This window comes from Acinonyx jubatus, chromosome A2, assembly GCF_027475565.1.
Source record: "Acinonyx jubatus isolate Ajub_Pintada_27869175 chromosome A2, VMU_Ajub_asm_v1.0, whole genome shotgun sequence".
NCBI lineage: Eukaryota > Metazoa > Chordata > Mammalia > Carnivora > Felidae > Acinonyx > Acinonyx jubatus.
This window is the reverse complement of record NC_069383.1, coordinates 3,235,593-3,260,611: the sequence shown is the minus strand read 5'-3', so window position 1 is coordinate 3,260,611 and position 25,019 is coordinate 3,235,593. Positions and strand designations below refer to the sequence as shown.

The 25,019-nt window shown below is 53.5% G+C and overlaps 1 protein-coding gene across 6 annotated transcripts in view; it reads left to right on the top strand.

The window, feature by feature from the left end:
- DPP6 (dipeptidyl peptidase like 6) overlaps positions 1-25,019 on the top strand; it is a 944,937-nt gene that overhangs the window by 830,482 nt on the left and 89,436 nt on the right. For all 6 annotated transcript variants that reach the window (XM_027051282.2, XM_027051281.2, XM_027051278.2 and 3 more), the window contains 2 exons: positions 16,066-16,220; positions 18,800-18,897. In XM_027051282.2, the coding sequence (XP_026907083.1) occupies positions 16,066-16,220; positions 18,800-18,897 (253 nt within the window). The remainder of the gene's footprint in view (positions 1-16,065; positions 16,221-18,799; positions 18,898-25,019) is intronic.

Sequence of the window (25,019 nt, the reverse complement as noted above, 5' to 3'; positions counted from 1 at the left end):
CGGGAGAGCCGTTTGCTTTCTTTCTGGATTGCCCGTGGCTTTCAAACTCCAGGTTGTGCCCCAGGCATGAAATCATTTTTGTGAAGAGAACAGTTTTTTGAAGAGGACCGAAGCTTTACTGGAAGGGATGACAGAGTAGAGGAGGGAAAGTAGACGAGACACAGTGAGAACGGGAATGATTCTGGTCCAGGTGGGTGTGTGTGTGACGGTGGGTCATGGTCCAAAATGGTGACAGCTGTTGTCACTGACCATTACGAGGAGGACACCACCCAAGAGTAGGGTGGCAAAGGGGAGCTTGTCTGTAGGTGAACAGCCTTTGGGGAGGTGGTCCTGGGGGTTCCATGGTCCCTCCACTGGGAGTTCTCCAAGGCTAGGTGCGGGAGCCCGCAGCCTTTCGAAGCATGGACACAGTGTCAGATTTCTTTCGGCGGGGACCACGTCTGGGGCCCAGCCAGCTCCAAGAGTTGCCTGCTGCTAAGTACCTCGCTTCTCTGTGCCAGCCGGACCCACAGCGCCGTTCGGAACAGCAGCCCCTGCAGAAACCAAGTGAGGGTGGGAAGAAACGTAACCAACCATCGAGCGGCGGGAAGGGTGATGCTGGCCGTAGAGGGGAGGGAACCAGGCACAGGGCAAGGCTGCTGAGTGGCGGGACTGTGTTTCTGGCACCTTCCGGTCCTTTCTTACCCTCTGCCCCTCCCTTTGTGCCATGTTTTTTACCCATTGGGGCAGGTCTGATCCCAGGAGCTGGGAGGTCTTCATTTAAAGCCCAGTCTTTAAATCAGGCCCATGCTCGGTGTGTCCCCAGCTTCCTAAGGGACATACACACACACACACACACACACACACACACACACACACACACACTGCACAGGATGTATCTTCTTGAAATCATCTTTTAAAGTGCCCACCTCCCCAAGCATCCTCTGGGGTCCATGAGGTCAGGAGGCATACCTTGTTTATTGTCTCGAGCCCTGGTACAACTTTAGAAGTCTCTGGATTTCTCAAAATGGAGAAATGCTGAACAGTAAGGGTTTGTTCAAGTCAACCTACCAAATTTCATGGCGCCGCGAAGGGATGGAGAAGACACCTTTTTAGTAAAGCCTTTGGATTGAAATAAGACCATGATGAGCAAATCCAGATCGAAGGAGTCTGTGAGTGAGAGACATGGAGAGCCGTGGGCTCTCTGGGAGCCTGGGGTACTTGTGGGCTTCTCTGACCCTCAGTTTTCTCATCTATGAAACATGATGCCAAGCTAGTTGATTTCTGAAACCCTTTTGTCTTGAAAACCTAGAGTTGGTGGATTTTCATCTGGGCCAGAGCGTAGGTGAATCCAGATATCTGGAAGTATCCTAGGCAGAGGATGGCTATGGTGTGAACCCAAGAGAGAGACTTAAAACAGAGATGCTCATGGGATCACGAGTCTCACCAGGGTGGTCAGCCGAGACGGGAGCAATGGCCTCGTGTGGTAGACCTTCCAGCACGGGTGATCCCACAGCACTGCTCCCACACATGGTGCACACACCCCTATTCTCCACCACTGTGCTCGCTCAGGCTGCTGCAGTAGCCTGTGAATCAGTCTCCCTTCCAGAAAGGAGTATTTGCCCCTCAACCCCCATGCTCTGGGCTCTAAATGGCCCTGCCCTGCCCCTCGTCTGCCCCGCCCCATAGGGCAAGGAGTTGACGGAAGCAAGAGCACCAAAGCCAGCACCTGCCCCACCATCTACACCATATCCAAGTACTTGAAACTCCAGAAATCCCTACCCAAATGGCCCCAGCTGGATTCGGGCATGTGCCGGCCTCTTCTGTGTGGTCCTCCCAAGGATGGGCATGTTGCTTGTATGAGTGCCCCCAAGCCCAGGGAGTGGCCAGGAGGCTGCCATGTGCAGGGAGTATGGGTGGAGGACCACCCCGCAGGGAACTCACACAGCCTCCCTCTTCCTACGGCTGGGGCCTGTCTAACTTCAGGCTTTGGCTAGAGACACTGATGACCAAGGAGTGCTGTCTACAGCAGTTCACCTTGGCTCTGACCCCTCGACGCCTACAAAATGGCTTCTGCTCACCATGCCGTTGGAGAGCCTCCCACCCTGACCTGTCTGCCAGCGAACTGATTCCTCTCTGACCTGCACCAAATCCCTGTGTCTGGCTCTGCACCTGGGGCACAGTGGGCACTCTAATCACCACTGGAACCAGGCATTGGGATGGCTAGAACACCCTCCATAAACGTGGCCACTGGGGCATTTGGGAGCTGTTGCACCACGGTGAACGGTTCTCACACTTCTGTTTGCTACAAAGACGTGTGTTGAGCACTTCCTGTTTGCAGAGCACTTTGGAGGGAAGTGCATTGTGAAGGGCACCACTCTGTTCCAGGGCCGTCCCGGGACACGGATGCTGCAGTCTGGGCCTAGAGATCCAGAGGGTTCTGCGGGCCCCTGGGTGAACCTCCGGTGTGGACAGGTGCCACATCAAAGGCAAGGGGAAAGACGTGGTGGACGGATGTGGCCCGGTGAATGGGACTTCTGCCTTTGCTACGGATTGTCTCAGTTTAGTTCCGCTGAAGCCATTTATTGAGCACCTGCTGTGTACTGTGAGCTGACTCCATTTATTGAGCCCTGTGCTGGGCGGTTCTCTGGGAGGGAAGGGGAAGGGATGGGCTAGGAAAAGGCAGTAAATCTTACAGATTCTCCTTCTGAACACCTGGAGAGCGGGAACTATACCTGCAGTCCTAACTTGCTGGGTTGCTAAAGTTACTGAAGAGGAACAAGGGTGTGGCTCTTGGCCCTCGTGTCATTGTTTGATAATGAAACGTCATACGACACTCCGGCACACCTAGGTGTGCCCAGGTGGGGTCCCCTCTGGATCTATGATTTCCAGGAAAGCAGGGCCACTGCCTGGGCCACGGATGGCACTGGGTGTGTGACAGCAGAAGGTGCTTCTGACTGGCAGTACCTGGCCCGCGTTGAACCCGTGGAGCCACGCCCCTCAGGCAGCAGTTTTCAAAGGAAGGGGTGGGGACTGTCCCAGAGTCATGGTTGCCGCCGGTCATTATTCTCTCCTGTTCTCAAGCACGGCCCCTGCCTGTGAAACCCGTCCGGCCGAGGCTCCTGGTCTGGGCTCCATGTGCCCACCTGGAACAGGTGACCTCGCGTCCTCAGCCTAATGCCCAGCACAGCACTGCTTCACTTAGAGCTAGGGCGACACTCCCGGAAAACGCGGGGTGGGGGAGGGGGGGGACGGAAGCAGGTGGGGACAGGGGTGGGCTTCGGGGAACGGCTTGGCCCCGGGCTTGGGGATGTGCCTTGCTCCTGGACCACCCGCCTCTCCTCTTCTCCGTCCACATCCTAGGAACAGCACGGCAGCGTCCCTTCCCCATCCCGGATTCCTGGGCCGTTCCCTCGTGCTCAGGATGCGTCTGCATAAGTCAAAAGGCAGGCTCTTGTACTTTGAGCCGTAGAACCAAGAGTAATTAATAATTTGATGTTGTTGGGTACAGAAGCTGTTCTGAGTGCTGTTTATAATCTACAGTTAATTAACCTTCTGCTTTTCAAAAAGCAGAAACTTAAGACCTAATTTTCTGTCTCAAACACATTGTTTCTGATATCCATTATTTTAAAAATATGTTTTCACTGATATTAAGAAATAATTATGCAGACTATCTCAGACTGATTAAGGAGACCATGCTCTGTTAGGATTTTCTTTGAAAACGTGTATTATAATGAGCTTTTCTGCGGTGTATTGTAAGAGGAAATATTATTCTCATCACACAATTTTAGAGCAAAAGCCAGTGCATAAAAGAAATGTTACATCTAATTTCAAGGCTATAATTTTGTTGTGTGGTGAAAAATTCTAACTTTCAGGAGAGGACAAAATAAAGTCAGCCCTTGGGGAAAAAAAAAACCTTCATAAATACAAACTGTGGTAAATCTCAGTTGGTAGCAAAGTCACTATCCAATTAAAATTCCAATTTCAGAATCTCAATCACTTTTAACTTTCTTGTGAATATTAACAGGATGATCAGCTTTGGCGAAACACCAGGAAGGAAACTGTAACTGTCCAAGGAAATTAAAAGTCATGATAGGGTTGGTAATATATTTTACCTAAGACACTAAACCAATCACTGTATAGATTATTAAATTAGTATCAAAGTCAGTTAGAGTATTATGGTAGAACATTCTCCGTTATTAAATGGAACACATTTCAGGAGCTGAATTTAAAACAGTGTCTGGCGAGGGCACACGAGGCCCCAGCCGTGCCGTCTCCATCCCGTTTTGGGGGGACTGCACGGGGTCTGAAGCCACAGTGGCGGAGGTCGGGGGGTGGGTTGGAGCCGGGAAGACACTTTGGACAAAAGTGGTTGCGTTTAGTGTTTTCCACGGATCCACTCTTTCACTTACCAGCTCAGGGATTGGAGCAAATTATTTAAACTTTTCCCCTTGGATTTCCTCAAGGGTGAAAACGAAGGCAGCAACGGCACGAAGCTGAGGTGCTTGTCTTGAGGATTAAATGAGCCCTTGATGCGTCAGGCACCCTCACTCTGCCCGTGAGGTTTGGCAGGAAGAAGGGGAGAGTAACGGTGTCGCCGGGGCGTGCAGTTAGAGGAGGGGTCACAGTCACGTGCTTTCTGCAACAGGGACGGCAGAACGTTGTCTTTCTGTCTCGACTCAGCCCTGCCTTCCCAGCGCTGTTCCTCACTGTGTTGTTTTTATTAGAAAATCATGAGGACCTGGGTGGAGGGGTGGTGGTGTTTGTTCGGGTTGTTTTGTCACAGAGGAAATACCCTTTTTGCAGATGCTTTACGAAGCGTGCAGTGGAAATCCCAACGACCCTTCTTGGCCCTGATTTTCAGTCATATCCCCTGCAGATTGTCCCCACGAGGCCGCAGTAACCCGCTGGGACCCCGTAGGGAAGTGTGGCCGTTGCTCTCTTACCCTCCAATCACCAGGACCAGCGAGGGGGGATCAATACTGAGATTCCCCTGCTCTCCAGGTGGTTCCGTTACCACATGCCCAGGCTCTCCAGGCGCGAGGTCAGCTCCCTCTTGACCACTTCATCCAACTGCTCCTAGGTTCATTTTCCATTTGGGTTTCTTCTGCTCCCTCAGTAGGCCCTACTGTCTGTCTCCATGATGACAGACATTGTATGGCAGTCACAGGGCACAGGCACCAGTGTATTTATGTATAACAACTAATAGAACTCGGGTAACAACAGCCCAACGAGGTAGAGACTGTTTTCATCCCCATTTACAGATGGAGAAACTGAGGCATCTCTTACCTAAGGTCACACAGCTGGTGAGTGGCTGGGCCAGAATTTGGATCTCCCACGCCCAATTCTAGCATCCGCCCTTCTGAGCACCACACCCTGGTAACCAGGATGGGGCACTGTTCCCGAAGGCCGTCAGCCTCCTCCTCGGTCCCTTTTCGGGAAGCCTTCAAAGATGGTCCTTGTGTACTTTCCTGTCACTTTGTGACACCTGATTTGGTACAGGTGCTACTCCTCAGGGAAGAACGAAAGGGAATGCAGCCTGTCCCCATGTCATTGTCCTTCCCTGTCGACCTCCCGTCCCTCCAGGGACACAGCCTCTCTCCCCTTTGGGTGTGAGTGTGACCGCCCTGCAGGGATTCGCAGAGTGTCTGGAAAAGCGCCTTCCTAACATCCCCCAGCCCAGCACACACAAGTTCCCTCTTCTCGCCTGCAGCCCTCCATCCCCTTATTTCTTAGGGTCTTGCATGATTTTTAAACATGTACGAAGTCATTTTGAAATAAGAGCACCTTCCTGCAGGGGCCACCTGCACTGAGGATGTGAGAGGGCATTTTTGCTCAAGTCTTGTCCTTCCAGATCCACGTGAGATCCTTCTGGCAGAAGTCAGTGGTCCTCTCTGTCCTCCAGAGCATCCATCATGGCGCCTGGATAGTTGGTGGTCCGTACCGTCGCTGGGATGGGAAATGCTGGGCGCGCAAAATAGGAATATTGACACTAAACAAGGGCTCGTGATTCCCCCAGGATGTTCGTTTAGGGCTTCAGAGTTCACTGGAGGCCATATGGCATTCGAAGTTAGCCTCCACTCTGAGGAAAGACGGTGGGCAGATCAGGGGCGGCCTGGGAACAGGTGACTGAGCAGCACTTGAACACGCGTCCCTATTAGAACATGCTGCACTCTTTGCCTCGAGCTCCCTCCCAGGGAGGTACTCTACCCCGTGGAGCTGCCCTACCCCGTGGGCAGACTTACTTCCAGGCTGCTCTAAAGTCACAGTTTTCTAGCCAATGCAGCCTCCACAAACCTCTGCTTATAGTTGGTGGTTACTTTTTTTTCTAATGGTTATTTATTTTTGAGGGAGAGAGAGAAAGAGATGGAGTGTGAGCGGACGAGGGGCAGAGAGAGAGGGAGACACAGAATCCGAAGCAGCTCCGGGCTCCGAGCTGTCAGCACAGAGCCTGACGAGGGGCTTGAACTCACGAACCGTGAGATCATGACCTGAGCCGAGGTCGGTCGCTCAACAGACTGAGCCATCCACGTGCCCCAGAGGTTACTTTTCCAAGACTCAGGAAGCAGCATGGCATCCAGTCTGGTACAGGCCTTCTAGAATCTGCTCAGAGGAAGCTCAGTGGACACGTCAGTCAGGGCCCCAAGCGGTCAGGTGGGAAACAGGCTATGAAGCCTTGTCAGCAAGTCCGCGGTCACACTTGGTTTTACGTAGAACCAAATATGTTGTACGTCACAGTACAGTTAAATATCGGTCCGGTATGTCAGATGCCCTTGTGAGGAATGAAATACCGATTTACTTTTTTAAATATGTTGAGCATTTCGGACTGAATTAAAATATGACACCTGCCTTGTATTTCTGTGAGAAGGGGCACTCACCTTTAGAAAGGGAAGCCGGTCCTCTCGCTCTACAGTCGAGGAAGAGGGCCTGGAGGGCAGGTCAGAGGCAGAGTCCAGCTCTCCCCTGGTAGCACACGGCCTCTGGAAGTAGCAGGTGGAAACCAGGCATTTTCCTAGGTGACACGATTTTTCTATGGATTTTGCTCCAGAAGTCGCTTTTTTGGCTGCTGGGTCAGATGCCGATTTCGTGGCCCTGAGACTCGAGGTCCTCCAGCCCAGGTTAGCCCCGCCGGCCTCTGGCCGCCCGGCTCCCTGGTCCACAGCCAGGTCCCCACGTCTTACGGTGCTCCTCCGCAGAAAGCACACTCCAGTTCCGTGCTTACCTTATCACTTGATTATCTCCCCGATGCGGACCCTCTTGTACTTTAAATGCCTCCTTCACATCAGCACGGTAATTTGGTAAGGGAGGGGACGAGGAGAGAGAACTGGCGAGCCTTTCTCCAACAGCTCAAGAGCGTGGAGACTTCTTTCCAGCAGCGGCTTGTCCGTCTGAACCAGCACGGGGGGAGGGGCCGGGTGTCCACAGGAGGCCACAGGAGGCCAGGGGCGGACCCCAGGGCCAGGCCACAGGACCAAAATGGAGACCAGAGACCAGATATCTCTGCTGCCTTCCCCTTCCCAGAGCCTTGCAAGACCCACCTCTTAGACCCAAGCTAGAAACCCCTGCCTCAGGAATAAACAAGAGTGCACACCGACAGCCTTGTTCTAGAGTGTTCTGGAGTACAGGTGAGCCGACATCGTCTGTGTCCTCTGATTCACTGTGAGACCTCGTGTCTACCCAAATCTGTGTTCTGTCGGCCTCATTAGGCTGTTTGTTCACCCCACTGAGTGAATGAGTGGGTGGACGGCTGCACACATGAATCCATGAACAAATGAATGAGAAGTGAGATCCTCTGGGAGACGGTCACCTGCCTGGGTGTGGTTCAAGTAAATGGAGGGCTTTAGGCCTAAGTTCTGGAAGCTCCCTCAAGTTCCCATGGTCAAAACGAGGGGCAAAGAGTGGGAGGCAATGCAAAGGAAGAGGGTCACGTAGGAACAGGAGGCGACCGCGCTGGCCCGGGTTTCCTCTTCCTGGCCCTCGTTCTGTCCAAAACTTCTCTTAACTAAGGTTGATCTCATTGATCCAAATAAACCGCCTGAAACAGTGACTTGTATAAATTGGGCAGAGCTTGGCAGGTGTACCCCTTCTGTCTACTCTCACCAGCTGGGGCAACCGGGAGGCTGGTCCCCTCGTGTGTCCCATGGTTGATGCTGGCTGCCAGCTGAGACCAGAACACGGCACGTGGGTCTCCACTCGGCCTCGGCTTCCCTACAACAGGGCCGGCGGTGGTGTTAATGGGGAGCTTCTCAAGCAAGAGAGGGCCAGGGAGAAGCCACGCTGCCTTAGTAGTTAGTTACACAGCATCATTTTTATCACATTCTGGTGGTTGAGGCTGCTGCACAGGCCTGCTCAGGTTCGAGGGAGAGACACACAGACCTCGCCTCTTGATGGGGGAGCGCAGAGTCCTGGAAAAGCATGTGGGACCAGAAATACCACCTGGGCCGATTCTGGAAAATACAGTCTGCCATACTCAGCAAGGTGTCAAGCTCATACTAAAGTATGAATGACTTCCCAGGAATAAAAGAACGTCAGTAACCCAAAATAATGTCAGAAGGGTTTTATGAGTTCAGTTTGGGAAGATACTTCTGACGTTGTCTCCTTCAGTCAGGTGTGACCCCCTAAGACCTTCCCCAAATCAGTCCACCCAGGTAGTTAGATTCGTGCACCACACGTGGATTGAGGCCCGCGGAATTACTCTCACTAGAGCCTCAGGAAAACAGCCAAATAGTGACGGGCTGAGCTCAGGGGACCTGAGGGTTAAGGACCCACAGACACAGAAGGGCTCCTGTGAGCCCATTGCTCTAAGCGACGGTCCAGCCATCTCTGCAGCGAGTATAAATTCAGGAACATCGTGTTTTCTGCTTTTGGAGGCGGTCTGTAACTTTACCTCCTGTCTCTAAGCCAACACGCCTGCCCCCTGAACACTGAGGTCCTGACGGAGCAGCCGGGCAGCCGGACCTCCTCGGTGTGGCCAGCCTGCCCCAGCGGGCAGCCGAAGCTTCAAAAAGGGAAATAGCCAAAGTGCAGACACGGCAGATGGTGGGTCTGGGAGCGAAAGAGGGAGAACTCTTAGCCTTTGCCAGCCCAGCACCTCAGCTGTCAGCTCTGGCCGTTCGCAGATGGCCCTGCTGTGGCGGGGAAGGCGGAGACCAGCAGAGCGCCCCATGCCCCCCGCACCCCGCGCTGTCCACAGGTCAGAGAGCCGGCTGTGGGGGCAGGTGCAGATTCAAGCATTCCGTCCGCGGGCTCCGATGAGTGTGGACCCTGGCCTCCCTCACCTCGCCCCCCCAGGAAAAGGAGACAGCTCTGTCTTCAGGAGCCCCTTCTGCAGGAGGCCCTCCAACCCCTGCCCTGCATGTCTACACATCCCTCGTCTACCCTGGATCTGTTTTTAACCAGTCCTGGGTCCCAGGTTGGCCTGTCTGCCTGGGGAGCCCCCGGATGCAGTGGTCAGGGAGGCACCTTGCACGCTTCAGTCCCACACAGCCCTCCACCCCACACCCTTCCAGGTCCTTGTCTGATGTTGACCTCTGGCTCGGCGGCCTCCCCGCGGGGACTGCAGATCAGGCCTCAGCTCTGGGCTGGAAGTGTCTCTCCCTCGTTGAAGAGCCGGCAGCATGCAGATGTGGGGGTGTCCTTTCCTGGGCATGGGGCCTCTGCAGACGCCGACCGGCGCACTCCGGCCTCCATGGCTCTGACTCGGGATTTGCTGCAGGAGCTCGGCCTCGCGATGAGGCCCTCGCGAACTCTCTAACCTCCCACAGACCTGCAGGATCCACACTAGGCTGTTTGTCACCTGCGCAGTCCGCACCTGCCCACAGGACGGAGTGGGGAGGGGCGGGGAGGCGTTGGCGCTCACGCCCTTTCCGGAAGGGAGGACCTGGACACTACTCAGAGCTTCTCTGAGAGCCCGCAGGCAGGAATCCGCTCTGGGGCCAGCACTAACCTCAGAGAGCCCGGGGGTGTCTTTATTCTGGAAGGCCCTGAACCTGGCTATCCGTCGTTGGTTCTTGTCCTGAAGGAAGAGCGGACCGTGGATGTTGGGGAGCAGTTAGCAGTGCTCCCCACAAGAGCCTTCCCCACTTTGCTCCAACGACGAAGAGACCTCCTGTGTTTCTAGCCCCTGCAGGTCTCCCGTTCTGGCACCGATCGCTAACCCTGGGACTGCTGGCCGTTTGTCCACTGTAATCTACGCTTGTGTATTTCCTCTCCAGCACACACAGCGGGAGCTTTGGTGGGAGCTGAACACTCAGCCTTTGTTCAACAACGTTCACTTCTCTCAACCTCCAAGTCCTCAGCCCGGGACGGGGTTGCTGTGGGGTGGTTACGGGCATCCGGGGAGCAGAGATGACAGGGACCACACTGAATGCTGTCGTTGAAAGGTCTCTGTTACACACTCCCTGAGTTGAGTACTAGGCACGGGAGGGGCCGTTGGGTTTCTCTGCCGGCTTGGGAGCAGGGGCCTCGGTCACCTGGACCAAGGGAGGGATCCAGGGCCCCGAGGGGAGCTGCCTGAGAAGTGAACGAGCAGAAACACGCAGCTGTGAGCACCGAGCCTGGCTCGCGGTCGTGTTTCATAAATGGGGGTCCCGGCGGTGACGGCCACTGTTGCTGAGTAACTGTCCCTGATATCGTGCAGGGAGAGCCTGGTGGCAAACGTGCCGTGTCCGGAGAGTGGGCCAGGCCGCGGCTTCGCGCTGCAGGTGACAGAGTCCGAGGAGCCATTTACCTACACGTGAGGCTCGAGCAGGACGGAGAGAGTTGCTGTGTGCACAGTACTTGCAACAGTGCCTGCGGCATACCAAGCACGTTGTGGGGGTTAGTTAAACGCGAGAGTGTGTTCTTCCGGCCGGCCGGGGTTCGGGAAGGGCCCAGTCACAAGTACCCAGCGTGTTGGGCAGAGGCAGAGACAAGCCAACCCCGTCAGCCCATTAGAGGCTGGAAGCATCAGCGGCAGGGGGGCGCAGGGCTCGGCCCAGCACACTCAGTGTCACATCTGTGTGCAGGCGTGTGTGCGCTGGGGGTGCAGGGGCGCTGGGTCCAGCCCACCTGCTGCGAGGGCGGAGGCCAGCCATATGTGCCACCATGCTGGGCAGGTCTGACTTAGAAATCCCGCCCCCTGGGTTTCAGGGAAGAATTTGGCAGCCTCTGGGCCCCTGACTCAGGAGTGTATTTCCTACTGGTGTGGAGCTGGCTCCCTGCAACCGGTGTAGACATATCCGGTCTACACGGTGTAGACATAACCCTGCACAAGTCGCCTGAGGCCGCCACAACCTGGATGGCTTTCAACAACAGAAATGTACTGTTCAGGTTCCATAGGCTGGAAGTGTGAGGTCGAGGGGTCACAGGGCTGTTCTCCCTCCGAGACCCTGGTTAGTACCTTTCTTATGCCTCCCAGCTCCTGGTGGCTGGCAACCCCTTGGTGTCCCGTGTCTTCTGGACACATCCCTCCATCCTCTGCCTTTGCCTTCCCACAACATCGTCCCCATCTGTCTCTGTGTCTCCTTTCCTCTCCTCATAAGGAGACCAGTCCTGTTGGGTGGGGGCCCACCCTGCTCCAGAATGACCTCACCTTAATTCCATCTGCAATGACCTTGCTTCCAAATAAGGTCACACTCCTGGGCACCAGGGATTAGGACACAGCATATCACTTTGTATCATATGTGAGGGGGACACAAGTGAGCCCACCGGACACCTTTAAGAGGAACCTGTGATTCTTCTGTTCAGGAGGGTAACTCCCCATGAACAATTAGGAAACATACGTCGCGTATACTGTTGAAGTCGATGCCTACAGTTCCAAAATGCAATGCTTATTGGATCCGATATAGCATATTTCTCAAATTGGTCATCCTTTCTCTTTTTAATGTTTATTTGTTTATTTTGAGAGAGAGAGAGAGCATGTGCACAGGGAAGGAGCAGAGAGAGAGGGAGAGAATCCCACGCAAGCTTCTTATCATCGGTGCAGAACCCGACACAGGGCTCGAAGTCACAAACCGTGAGAGACAAAACCTGAGCCAAAACCAAGAGTTGGACGCTTAACCAACTGAGCCACCCAGGTGCCCCTCACGTTGGTCATTCTTAACCAGAGTAGACACCAAAGCCACCGCTTGAGATTTGGGGGAGAAGATGCCTGTGCCCTGCAGATTGTCCTGCGTGGAGTACTGAAGGGCACACCCATTCCCACGTGCTCTCTGGAGAACCACCCCCAGTGACGCCAGTCTGCCACCACGGAAGGGTGTGGGTGTCCCTCCTCTTCTGCATCTGCCACATGCTCGGGGGCGCATGAGGATTCCTCCTCTTTGCTGGATCGGCCCTTATCACCTTGAGCCCAGAGAGAGTTTGCCCTCCAGATAAGCCCTCAACAGTGCTTGTCACGAGCAAATAACATTCAGATAGTCGAGTCGACTTCTTGAAGATATGGTGAGAAGAAATGAGGAGCATTGATTCAGATCCCACCATGAACTAAGCACATGGATGGAGCTTTCTGCCACTTATGACTAGTTGATGGCCCCCAATGTGTTCTTCTCGTATGACTCTGCAGTGGTCCCTGGGCAGGACGGGCAAGGTGAAGGCAAGCTAAGCATCCGGTTTCCCCAGTTACCTGTAGTTACTTGCTCAGAAAGGCAGGCTTCTTGTCTTGTTCCAAGGCGAGGGCTCGTGCAGTTAATTTAGTTGACGAAATAGGGGCTTGTTTTTGTTTTTGTTTTTTTCCCTCTGCATAACTCTGTTCCTAAGCTACATTGACTTCATGGCATTTAAGCCAACTGCCTCATTAAGCTGGAGATCCTGAAGAAAGCGTTTGCAGGATAAGGATGTTCATAATTAACACAAAAAGTGCCACGGCTTTATCTGCCTGGTCCTTCTCCCCTTAGTTTCTTATACTTAATGATCTCTTTATTGAGCAACTAACACAGAGAGAAATAAAAGAGCGGAGGAGCCCTGTGTTAAAGGGCATCTGGAGAAAGTAAGCTACCGTTCCCCTGGTTTTGTATGCCTTCCCCCCACCCCCCAACCCCGCGCAGGGCAGGGTTCCTTCCCATTTGCCGTCATCTCGCCGTGGAAGAGAACTGAAGAGAATAACATTCGCCAGAATTTGTCATCCCGGAACTATATGGTCTCTGACTTCCCTTTCCACCCGGCACAAGCGAGAGTCTGAAGTGACCCTTTTTTTGCATCCCCGTTTCCCGGTGCTTTGAGCTTAGCAGAAACGCGCTGGCATTTGCCGACGGAATTGATGGAAACTGATTACTCTCTGCCCGAAGTCAGGCTCGGCCTTCAACCCCATTCATTCTCTCTCCTGAGGGAGAGTCTGGAAGCAGCTTGCACACAAAGACGGCTGGACGTGGGAAGCTAGTTGTCTCTCGCTCCCCCGGCCACCCCCCACCCACGCACGCAGGCCCACCGGACACATGGCGGGGCCACTTGGCACAAGGTCCTCCCTCTCGTTCTAGGGGATTGCTCTGGGTCCAAAGAGCAGAAGCAGATGATTCGTCTTCACAGGGGTTGTGGTGGCTTGTTTCTGTCAGGCTTCTCCACTTACGAAGGCTTTGTCAGCCAGCCGTCTTCCCGTTGGGATTAGCCTGAGTTGGCCATGAATTCACGTGCTGTGGAAACCGCTGTCAGGCCCCTCGCCACTGACTTTGGGGGCGGGAGGGGGAGGAGGAGGGTCTGCTTCCCTCCCCCTGCCCCTTGAATTCCGTTCACTGGCTGTGATTCCACTCGCCTTGATTGGCTCCGCCCGTCCCAGCCCTGCAGCACAGAAGCGATTGAGCAGAATCACCCACAAATTGCATTGCAAATGGTGCCTACTTTTTTCCAGCAGGCCATCTGCTGGAGTCTATTACTCACCCTCCACAGAGCCAACCCGAGGAGTCAGGCGGTTCTGGGTACAGCCACTTCGGAATCACCTCGTTCCACACTCACCTGAAAGTCACTTTGCTGGCTGCTGAAGACGCTGGAAAATTTCAGGCTCTGGAGAGGCGGTCTTCTTCCTTTTTTTTTTTTTTTTAAACCTCAGGAGACCTTTGGGCCTCCGTGGGCTCTGGAAAAGCTTCTGAGCCCACTCGTGGGACGCCCCCAGGTGGCAGGATGCGGGAGGGAGGGGGGCGGTGCTGTTAGGGGTGATGGCCATGCCCTCAGTGAACAGAGGGACCTTGTCCAGGGGCTAGAACCAAGGACCCCGTGGCTCTTTATCTGTTGTCCACGGAGCCCCACATTCAGACCTGGGTGCACTGGGGGCAGGAGTGTTGGGTGTTTCGTGAGACTCTACCGTCTGGTGACCAGCCAAGTAGCAAGCCCGTGTTGAATTGAGGGGAGTCTCCATGAGCTTCTGGCCGCTGGAGGGCAGCACCCAGAAGGCAAGGAGGAGTTGCTTCCAAGGAGAATGACACTTGCTGCTGCAGGTGCCACAGACTTGGGGGCTCCTCCCCTGAGAGACCAGGCCAGTGACCCGGGGGTGGACGGACAGCTGCCTTCGGGCACCCCCACACCGGGACTAAGGGTTTGCAGCCTGCCCCACTCGCAGGCCTGGCCTTGGCCGTGAGCGCCTCCAGGACGTGGCCCCCAGGACGTGGCCCTAAGCCTTTGTGTCCACCCTGTGGCCATCCGATCCCCGCGGTGCTTCCCCCCCCCAACCTGTCCGCCACCTAGGCTAGCCCAGCTCCCTTGTCTCCTCCGTGTTCCTTCCCCCGTGATCCTCTCCTTCTGTGGCCAGTTGTCCTTGGCTCTGTTCCAGCGTATGCTGTCCCTTGGGTTATGTGCACCCATTTTCAGCATGATTTCAGCTTCCTCATCGGCTTTCTGCCATACGGGCACGTGGGGCTGGTTTATGGCACACACCTGATGATAGCCAGCTCAGTGGGACTTGTATTACGTGATTGGAGAATTTTTCAATCGTTACTCTATTTTGTTTTTATTTATTCTTGAGAGAGAAAGTGAGTGAGTGTGTGAGCAGGGGAGGGGCAGAGAGAGGGAGAGAGGATCCCAAGCAGTCTCCACACTGTCAGTGCAAAGCCCAACACAGGGCTGGAACTCATGAACCATGAGATCATGACCTGAGCCAAAATCAAGCGTTGGAGACTTAACCAAGTGAGCCATGCAGGTGCCCCTATTGATGATTACTTTAAAAACAAATCTGGAGGGAATTTCTTTATGATGCATATGGATTGTGTACAAGAAACAATCCTTTGACCTAAAAGCTGTGTAGCACCCAGATGGGGTCTCTGGTCCCCAGCACCCTGACTTGGTACACTGGGCGAGTTTTAAGCAGAATAGAATTGTCCTTTCCGGAATAGATCACAGATCCCACAAAAATCATCCACAGGTAACAACTCTGATTAACCAAGACACTTGGCTGCACTAACACACAATAATGGGCATTTCTGGGGGAAGCCTATGAGAATTATCATTTGCATTTCAGCCCCGTTGGAGATGGGGCCATTTTGTTTTTCTGCCACAGGAAGTGAAATCCGTCGTTCCTTTAAGGCTGAGGAATGTGCTGACCTTTGAACCTGTTCTTTCGCACAGCTGTTCATGAGGGAGTATGTGTGTGGGCATGAATCCCCAGGCATCTCCCGCAAGCTGATCTGAGATTTTCCGGGATGTAACCTACAAGACAGCTTTCTTTCTCACTCGGTTCTGCCTGGATGTGCCCTGCTTCTGCGTGGATTGATTTCCTGTAGCTTCGCTTTTGTAAAGCATCTTAAAATAATAACTCACAGTGGCGCAATAATTCAATTCAGAAAGCACTCGTTGGGCTCATCGTGTTCAAATTTGTGCAAACGAGAGAGAGAGAGAGAGAGAGAGAGAGAAGCTCTCCAGACAATGAACTTCTGTTCAGTTGGACCTTGATTTATTGGGGTTCATTCTGGGGCTTGGTGGTCAGCACCAGGCTTTTCTTGAGCCCCGTGGAAGGAAGGCATATCCAGGGCACGGTGAAGACCACTCAAAGATTGTAGAAGGTCTGTGTCCCCAAGGCGGGGTTCATGATTTGCTGGCCAGCTCACAGATGTGTCCACGCACCATTGGCGTGCACTCCATGTGTGTGTCCATTGTGTGTCCACATCTCTCCGCTTTGTGTTCCCTTAGAGGAGATTTTGAAGACCCACATCGCCCACTGGTGGTCTCCGGACGGCACGAGGCTCGCCTACGCCACCATCAACGACTCCCGCGTGCCCGTCATGGAGCTGCCAACCTACACTGGCTCCATCTACCCCACAGTGAAGCCCTACTACTACCCCAAGGTAGGCGACAGGAAACAGTAGCGCGAATTCTTCGCCTCGTTCCTCAGTCCCCCCGACCCAGGCGACTCCAGACGTGGAGCTGTAGAATCAGACGTGTTCTGAGCAATGCAGTAGAACAGAGGCAAGATTAATTATTTCCCATTACACTGCATTAAATTCCCATCTCCGCTGAGTTGAATTTGTTGGCAGGTTTACTCTATCTTAAATAGTTGAACTGCCGTTAATCATTTGTGTGAGTTTCATGGGACCCAAAATAAGTACCTTACCTCCCCTTGTGAGTCCATGGCAACAAAGTCACACTGCCTGCTCCTGGGGCCCTCTCTCGCCACGTCCCTGTTTTAGAGTTTGGCTCCTGGGAGGTCCGAGGGACCTCTGTCTGCCCCTGGTCCCCTGGGTCTGTGCAGGGCTCTTTTGTGTTTGGTCATATCCTGGCCTGTAGTCTCTAATTGCTTCCCAGACCAAGTTGTTGGCACAGAGACTGGCAGGACAGCAAGGGTGCGGTGGAGGGGGAGGGGTACAGATGTCTGGACCTTGCTTTGTTAGCAAATCACAGCATCCTGGCACGAAGCAAGGACTGGTGCCACATTTTCTGCCGCCCCCCCCCCCGCCCCCGCCCCCCGGCTTCGCTGGAGCGCTCCAGGGCCCGCGGAGGCCACGGCCGTTGGATGTGAGCCGTTCACTGCCTGCACCTGCCTGGTGACGGAGCACTCGCTTCCCGCCTGCGGCTGCCTCGGAAAGACCCCTGGAGCCCGCGCCCGTGAGCGCTGAGCTGTGGCTCCCAGGCCATCAGACCATCTCCCAGATCGGAGGGCTAATGCCACGCGCCTTGTGTATCGGAAGAACGGGACACGCCAGCCTGCAGGGGGCAGCAAGAGGGGCGATAGTGTGCAAGTGAGGCCAGTGAGGTGCCCGGCGTCCCGGGCCACAGAGAGGAAGCCCCTGGTGTATAGTTGGTGCAGGTGCCATATATTCGTTTCTCACAGCCCTGACTGGAGCCTGAGAGTCCGAGATCGGGGTGCCAGAAAGGTCGGGTCCGGTGAACACTGTGTTTCTTGCTCCACCCCTGCCTTCTCCCTGTGTCCTCCCACAGCGAGGGAGCTCCGGTGCCTCTTTCTCTCCACATGAGGGCACCAGTCCCTTTACGGGGCCCCACCCTCCTGACCTCACCTGACCCCGATGGCCTTCCCAAGGCCTCACCCCCGCATACTGTCACACGGGGGCTTGGGTCTTTGACCTAGGAAGGAATTCTCAATTTGGGGGGTAGGGGACACAGACATTCCGTCCACAGCACCTGGAAAACAGTTCTCTTAATTTTTTTTGTTTTTTGAGAGAGAGAAGGAAGAGGGGGGAGGGGCAGAGAGAGAAGGAGACACAGAATCCAAAGCAGGCTCCAGGCTCCGAGCCGTCGGCACAGAGCCTGACGCGGGGCCCCAAACCACGAGCCGTGAGATCATGACCTGAGCCACAGTCGGACGCTTGACCCCCTGAGGCACCCAGGTGCCCCAATACTGAGCCTTTTCTGTGGGTCTTTGATTGGCGTGGCCAGTATCCAAGGAGGTCCCTGAGTGGAGGAGCACGAGCTCTGTGAAGGCACAGCATTGTCCCCACCACCGTCCCACTCTGACAGCACTTGATGTCAGCCTGCCACACGGACCTGCCTGTTGACAGAAGTCTCCCTTTTCAGCTGGGCTTCATTGGACTGCACTCTACATCTTGTGGAAGGGGCCAGGGTTTTAGTCGCAAACGGTTAACTAAATGCGGGCTCATTTGACCCTTGAACGCCCCACCCCCCACGCACACAGTGGGGCCAGTGGCTGCCTGACTCCTCTAACAGCCAGGGATCCAGTGGCTTCCCCTGTGAACCCTGTTATGGGCGTTTCCCCAACTTAGGAGTGGTGACCTGAGATCCATCTGGAGTTCACACTGAGCTCTGGGGTGGGTGAAATTGGAATTACAGAAGCGGATGGTTTGTATTCTGATGGAAAGGCGGCATATTCTAGCCAACAGAACTCAGGCACCCCTTGCCCCGTTGTACTGTCTCCCAAATCAGAGGCATGAGTTGGTGACCCGGCCAGACTCCCGCCCTATTGTGGTGAACCTGACATGTCTTCATGCAGGGAGCAGAGAAGCAAGGGTATCCGTCAGACCCGGCGTGTCGCTGACAAATAATGCCACGTGTTCCCCTGTCCCATCCCGGCAGTGCTGTTCTGCCCGAAGAGGGAGCACAGAGCAGCAGTGACGCAGAGCAGAACCCACCCAGCACCTTTTCTGCACCTTTTCCAGGGACTTCCCTTTCCCCACCGCTGGGCCTCGGCCAACATTCATCAGCCTTCCCCACCCGTGTCTTTGCCCTTGGGCGCGCTGCCTCCTGGCATGGCCTCCAGAAATTTCTGTCCTGCTCCTTGTCCCATCCCTTGCCCCTCCCAGGTTGATAATCGGGAGGCACTTGGAGGAACAAGAAGAGGGTAGGGTTCCTGGGGAAGGAATGGCACCCCAGTTACCTTTGGTCCTTCATGCAGCAACTGAGGCACTGTCCCCGCAGGAAGGTTTACTCACACCTGGTCTTCTTTGCTTCCCAGGCTGGATGTGAAAACCCCAGCATTTCCCTGCACGTCATTGGCTTAAATGGACCCACCCACGATCTGGAGATGATGCCACCCGATGATCCACGGATGAGGTTTGCTTCCTTGTTTCTACTATGCTAAAAAAATAAGATGAACGTTCATTTACGTGGTCTCTCCAGATTTATTTTACTGCTCTCTTAAACATCCAAGAAAAAGGTACATTGTCCAAAGCTTTGCTTACTGCTTCATGATTCACTTTTCTGGAAAGGAATACGAGTCCAACCAGTACCAGTATTTCTTTCCTTAGTCAGGAGCAGACTGCTCTCCCTGGGAGGCTGGGCTCCTCGGGAAGGGGCATGTCAGGTCAGCCGCAAGACTCCAGCAGGGACACGTTGTCTCACACAGGCAGACGCTGGAGAACATCCATTGGATGAATGGATATAGCCTTAACCAAGAAAATCCACATGATCAGACTTTCTGTAAATGGTGCCCCATTTAAGAGATAACTTTAGAACAATGGCGTACTTTGGCAGCTCGAGGAGCTGGTGGTAAATCCTGCTCTAGTAACCCACTTCTCCTGGTTGGTAAGATAACCTGTGTAGGTGTTAGAGCATATTGGCAAAGGTAACTGGCCTGTTATCATTACCGTCTGGTTTGGGTAGATTTTTTTTTTTCTTTTAATCAAAACTGCTGAGTAGGGTCTATCTCAGTGAAGTGGTCTGAGTATCACCAAAGTTTGAACAGCCTGGGGACTGAATAGACTTCCAGAACCCCCCATATCAGCAGTAAGCTTCTCTATGGGGGATATTGATGGGAGACTGAAAAAAAGGGGAGCCCACCATACAGACACCAGACCCATAGTGCCGATAGATCTCCGTAAGTCTAGATATGGGCCCAGAGAAGCCAAGAACGATTCATTCTGAGACTCAGAGGACACCCACCGCAAATTTTCCATAACCTCTAGCCCAGGCCTTTACTATCCAGTTACAGAACTCCACATTATTAGTCGCTTCTGGCAGCTTCTGGAAGGACAGGAGCTGTGGCCCCATCCGCTCCGACTCCTCCACAGGCCCTGCCCAGGGCTGGGCGCTCTGGCATTGGGTACTGCTGGTATTCTGTGGATGGTGTGGTCCTCTCCTGCGGTGACTTCCTTAGTAAGACCCTCAGAAGCGTGAGCCTGTGGAAAATTCCACCGAGATTCTTTTAATGCTTTCTTCTCCGTGGATAATAAAATGCTGTGAGGTCCTCAGGTACACAGACCAAGCACAGAATTCTGGGCTCTGTAAATGGCTCCTCGCGGCCTCTCTCCCTGCCCAGGATTGGTCTCCTCAGTCATATCAGAGGGTCGCAATGTCCCCAGAGGCTAATGAAGCTGGCCCCCGAGCCACCGGTGCCTGGAGTCCCAGAGCCCTTGGTATATGCTGGTCGGGGCGGGTAGGGGGTGTTGAACTGATCTGGCTCATGTGCTTCTGCTGGGGTAGAAGAAAAGTTCCGGTCATCGCTCTGCCTCCTCTGCTGAAGATCCAATATTTCATTGTTTTCCTTTCAGCCCCCATCCCTGCCAAGCCTCCCGGGGCCTGGTCCAGCAAACTCACTGAATTAATATGGAAAGTCACCTGGAAAATTTAAGCCATCTGTTTGAGTTAATTGAAAATCTCATTTGGTCAATTTGGTGATGCTGTTTCCACAGGCCTGATTACCTTCAAGGACAATGAAAAATTAGCCTCAGTCGGGGCTTGAAATTCACACACTGGCTTCAGGTTCTCTGCTCTGATTTCCTAGGCTAAATGCAATCCCGTGCCTCACGTGCAGCAGAAATCTGTAATATGCAAACGTCACGCTGTCTCATTCTCTCTCTCTGTCACATGGCCTTGAGATTTTTTCCAAAGAGAGCACAGGTATATCAGAAATCGTAGAATAAATTGTGAGCGAATATTTATCGGGCATTTAGTTCACCAGCTGTTAGCGTGAGCGCCGCAAGCATCGTGAGGAACGAGACGTGGAGCGGATGATGTAGGGCCCGCGGTGTAGACTGAACAAATCATCACAAGTGAGTGGATAACTGCAGGCGTGCGAAGGGCCACCAAGCACGTGGGGTGTGGAGGAGGGGCCGAGCTACTGTGCGGGGTGACCGTGTCTCTCCCAACCTCAGCACTACGACACGTGGGGCCTGGTGACTCTTTGCTGTGGGGGGCACTGCGGGGTGTTTAGCGGGGCCCCAGCCCCACCCATCAGACGCCAGTAGCACCCCACCCTCAGTTGCGACAGTCCCCTGTCTTTGCCAAATGTCCCCACATGGAGGACCACTGGTTCAGAGTGAAGGATCTCGAGCCAACTCCTGCGTTCAAATCCGAGTCCTGGGACCCTGGGGAAGGTACGCAGACACGCTGCCTCAGTTTCCCCATCTGTAGAATGGAGATAAACATTACTGATAGAAGTGGTTGTAAAAACCAAATGAAACAGCGCAGGTGGCACAGGGCTGGCTATACGGTCACCCCGTCTTGTGGCGTGGTCAGTACTTCCTGTGGACTTGCTGGCAACCTTCCCCTTCAGAACTCAGCCTGACCTGTCCCCACAACCCCAGTTCTGCATGAACTGGTCAGGTTGCAGTTCTCTGGGCAAAGCAAATGAATGTGTGTCGAAGATTTGATTTAACTCCTTAGCTAAGAAGGGAGCCAGTGAAGTGTTAGGACCAGTCTTGCTGGCATCGGCAAAGCTAGGTTTGTGTGATCGGTGTAACAGAGAAGTGTGGGGGCAGGTTTGCTGGGTAACGGGTCTAGCAGGGCCCTGAACTGTGACCTTGGGGGATAGCTGGTCCACCTGCAAAAACCCAAGAGGGAAGTCTGCCCGGGCAGAGTCCCCAGTTGCCTCAGAGGCCGAGCCCGGGGTTATGCTGGAAGAATAGTGCTAGATCCTGTTCCCTCTTTCCAGGTTTCAAATGCATTTTCTGAGAATCTCTAAATGACGTCACCAACTGGACACAGAACGGATGCCCTGATCTCCTTCCAAAATCCTACTGCCCGCAGTCTGGCCTCCTTGGGTCCCCATGTGCTCAGGCCTCTGACTTTCCTGGGGGATCTTCCCCTGGAGGGCACGGCGTCAGAGGGTGTCCCCTCCCTCCCATCTCCTGGTGACCCCAGCTGAGGCTCTCCGGGACCACAGGCTTCCAGGCCCTCCCCGCCCCTCCTGCCCAGCCCAGAAAGCCGTGAGCTATGTCAGACCGCCTGTTCCCTCTGCTGGCCTGCTGGTGGCTGGCTGTGCTTACATTCTTTTCTTCCCTTAAAATCATTAGCTGCTGAGGTCTGTTCTTCCGCAACGTTGACATATTCCAGGCCCTTCTGCTAGAAACATGCTCTGGGCGAGTAGCGACAGGCAGGTACAGCTCACCAGACGGCCAGGGGCCGAAAACAGCTTCTACGTCAAGAAAGCCACCTGTCGTCTTTCTTCTTCCGAGGACCCAACCCTACCTGCCCACACTAGAGGCACTGCACAGCTTTATCCCGCCTCTCGGCACCCCTCCTCAGATATGCTGGGCTCGCCCCCTTCTTGGGGCGCTTGCACCTGTGCTCCGTCTGCCTGGAAAGTTCCCCCGCATGGCTGAGGGGAGCACCCATGCACTGTCAGTCGCAATCAAAGTGTTCCTTCCTAGCAGTGTGGAGGTTCCTCAGAAAATTAAAAATAGACCTACCCTATGACCCAGCAATAGCACTGCTAGGAATTTACCCAAGGGACACAGGAGTGCTGATGCATAGGGGCACTTGTACCTCAATGTTTATAGCAGCACTCTCAACAATAGCCAAATTATGGAAAGAGCCTAAGTGTCCATCAACTGACGAATAGATAAAGAACATGTGGTTTATATATATAATGGAATACTATGTGGCAATGAGAAAGAATGAAATATGGCCTTTTGTAGCAACGTGGATGGAACTGGAGAGTGTGATGCTAAGTGAAATAAGCCATACAGAGAAAGACAGATACCATGTGGTTTCACTCTTATGTGGATCTTGAGAAACTTAACAGAAACCCATCGGGGAGGGGAAGGAAAAAAAAAACAAAAAAAAGAGGTTAGAGTGGGAGAGAGCCAAAGCATAAGAGACTTAAAAACTGAGAACAAACTGAGGGTTGATGGGGGGTGGGAGGGAGGGGAGGGTGGGTGATGGGTATTGAGGAGGGCACCTTTTGGGATGAGCACTGGGTGTTGTATGGAAACCAATTTGACAATAAGTTTCATATATTGAAAAAAAAAAAGATTAACCAGGTATTTTGACATTGATATTTAAGTCACATCTCCTCTTTTTGAGTATTATGTTAATACTAGTTTATATTTATTAATAAGTTCTGTTTAACAGAAAAAAAAAAAAGTGTTCCTTCCTGAGCACTTCCCTAACAGCCGAGCCTGAGTCACAGCCCCACTCCCTCCTCCCCCGGCCTTACTTTCCTTCCTAGGGTCATCCCAGCAGGATATTCTGTGTGCTGTGTTCACCAAGTCCTTTCCCTGCCCAACAGCTGGAAGGAAGGTCCGCGAGCAGGGACTTGGGTCTATTTTGTGCAACGCCCGCCCTCCCCTCCAGAGCAATGCCTGCAACACAGGACAAGCTCAGGAAACCTTTGTTGAATGGGCCAGCGAGCTGAACAGGTAGCCAGTAAAATCCTACATTGATAGGATCCTCAACGACTGAGAGTTCTTTGGTTTTCTGGAACCTTTCTAAGAACCAAACCTTTAGAAATGTGTAGGCATTGGTGACATCATGCCATTTCCACTATAGGATGCTGTTGGGGAGGCAGAACTTCAGCCAGGACTCCTTAACAAAAAGAAGGATTAACAAAAGGAAACCAGCTCATTAATGCGCATGGAGCCCGTCTTCAAAAAGCTCACCGAAAAGTGACTCAAAGCAGCAATTCAGAACTGCCACCCCTGTGGCATCTTCAACCAGGAACAGTAAATTTGCAGGGAATTAGCCGGACGAAGGGGAGCAGTTTTAGGTGTTCAAGGACAGCAGATCATGGGAGGCAACTCCCAGAGGAAGGTCTATTTGCAGATTCCTCTGGTTCTGCAGTCTTCCGCTGCGCTAAGAGTCTGTCTCCAGCCCAAGGAGAACGTGTCTCCTGCCTTTTTTCTGGGCTTGCTCTTCTTCATTGCCTTCAGCTCAAAATAATGTGTATGTCAAAAAGGCATATCTTGAGGCAACATGTTCTGGCTTTCTTCAACTAGTCTAGGAAAGGTAAAAGTAAGAAACCTACCATGTGGAGGGTTTTAGGGAGGAAGGAAGGAGACCCACATCCTCCAAGGACCTAGGTGGGGAGAGACAACAAAGAAATGTATCCTATTACAAAAATTAAGTGCCACAGAGTAGGCATTCTTCTTTTTTTTTTAAGTTTATTTATTTTGAGAGAGAGAGTGCAAGCGGAAGGAGGGGCAGAGAGAGAGGCAGAGAGAGAGAATCCCAAGCAGGCTCTGAGCTGTCAGTGCAGAACCCAGTGTGGGCCTTGAACCCACGAACCATGAGATCATGACCTGAGCCGAAATCAAGATTTGGTTGCTCAATCGACTGAGCCACCCAGGCGCCCTGACATTGATTCTTTTAAGAGTTTTGCCAAAGGATGGAGAAATCCTCTCCAGGGAGGAGGGTCGGCAGGTGGAGGGGTCGGAGGTGTGGGCAAGATTTGGGATATTCCAGGATCCAGTCTTCAAGAGAAGTAAGGGAGCACAGGGGTCCCAGCATAGAGTGGGGAGCCCTGAAGCATCATCAGTCATGTGTTGTGGTTTGAACTGTAAAGCTGTGACCTCAGGGCTATTTATATTCTTTGCTCCTTCCAAACCGGGCTTCTGGATTCGCTGGTGGGTTTTCACTCTTGCTTTTCCTTCTGCCTGTCTCCCCGGGAACAAGGATGTGGGCTTACAGCATGTACAGGACAGTGGCTGGGTCCAGGACGGCCCTAAAGGCTTTTGTAAGCTGTACACGTCTGAAGTAGCTCCTAGTGCCCCCGTTCCCCAGATGTAAAGACTGAGAAATGCAGAGTTTAAGGAAGGTGTCTGAATCCACACAGGGTGTAGAAGGGGGTGCTGGGCCTCAAGCCAGGCGGGCTGGACAGCCTCACCTCCCTGAACAGCCTCCAGAGAGGTATGGAACATTCTGGAAGGTCCACTGGTCACTTTCAGCAGGCTGGTCAAGGAGCCACCAGGAGGAAGAAACAAGACACTTCATCTGTCAGCTGTCTGTCGTTTACACCA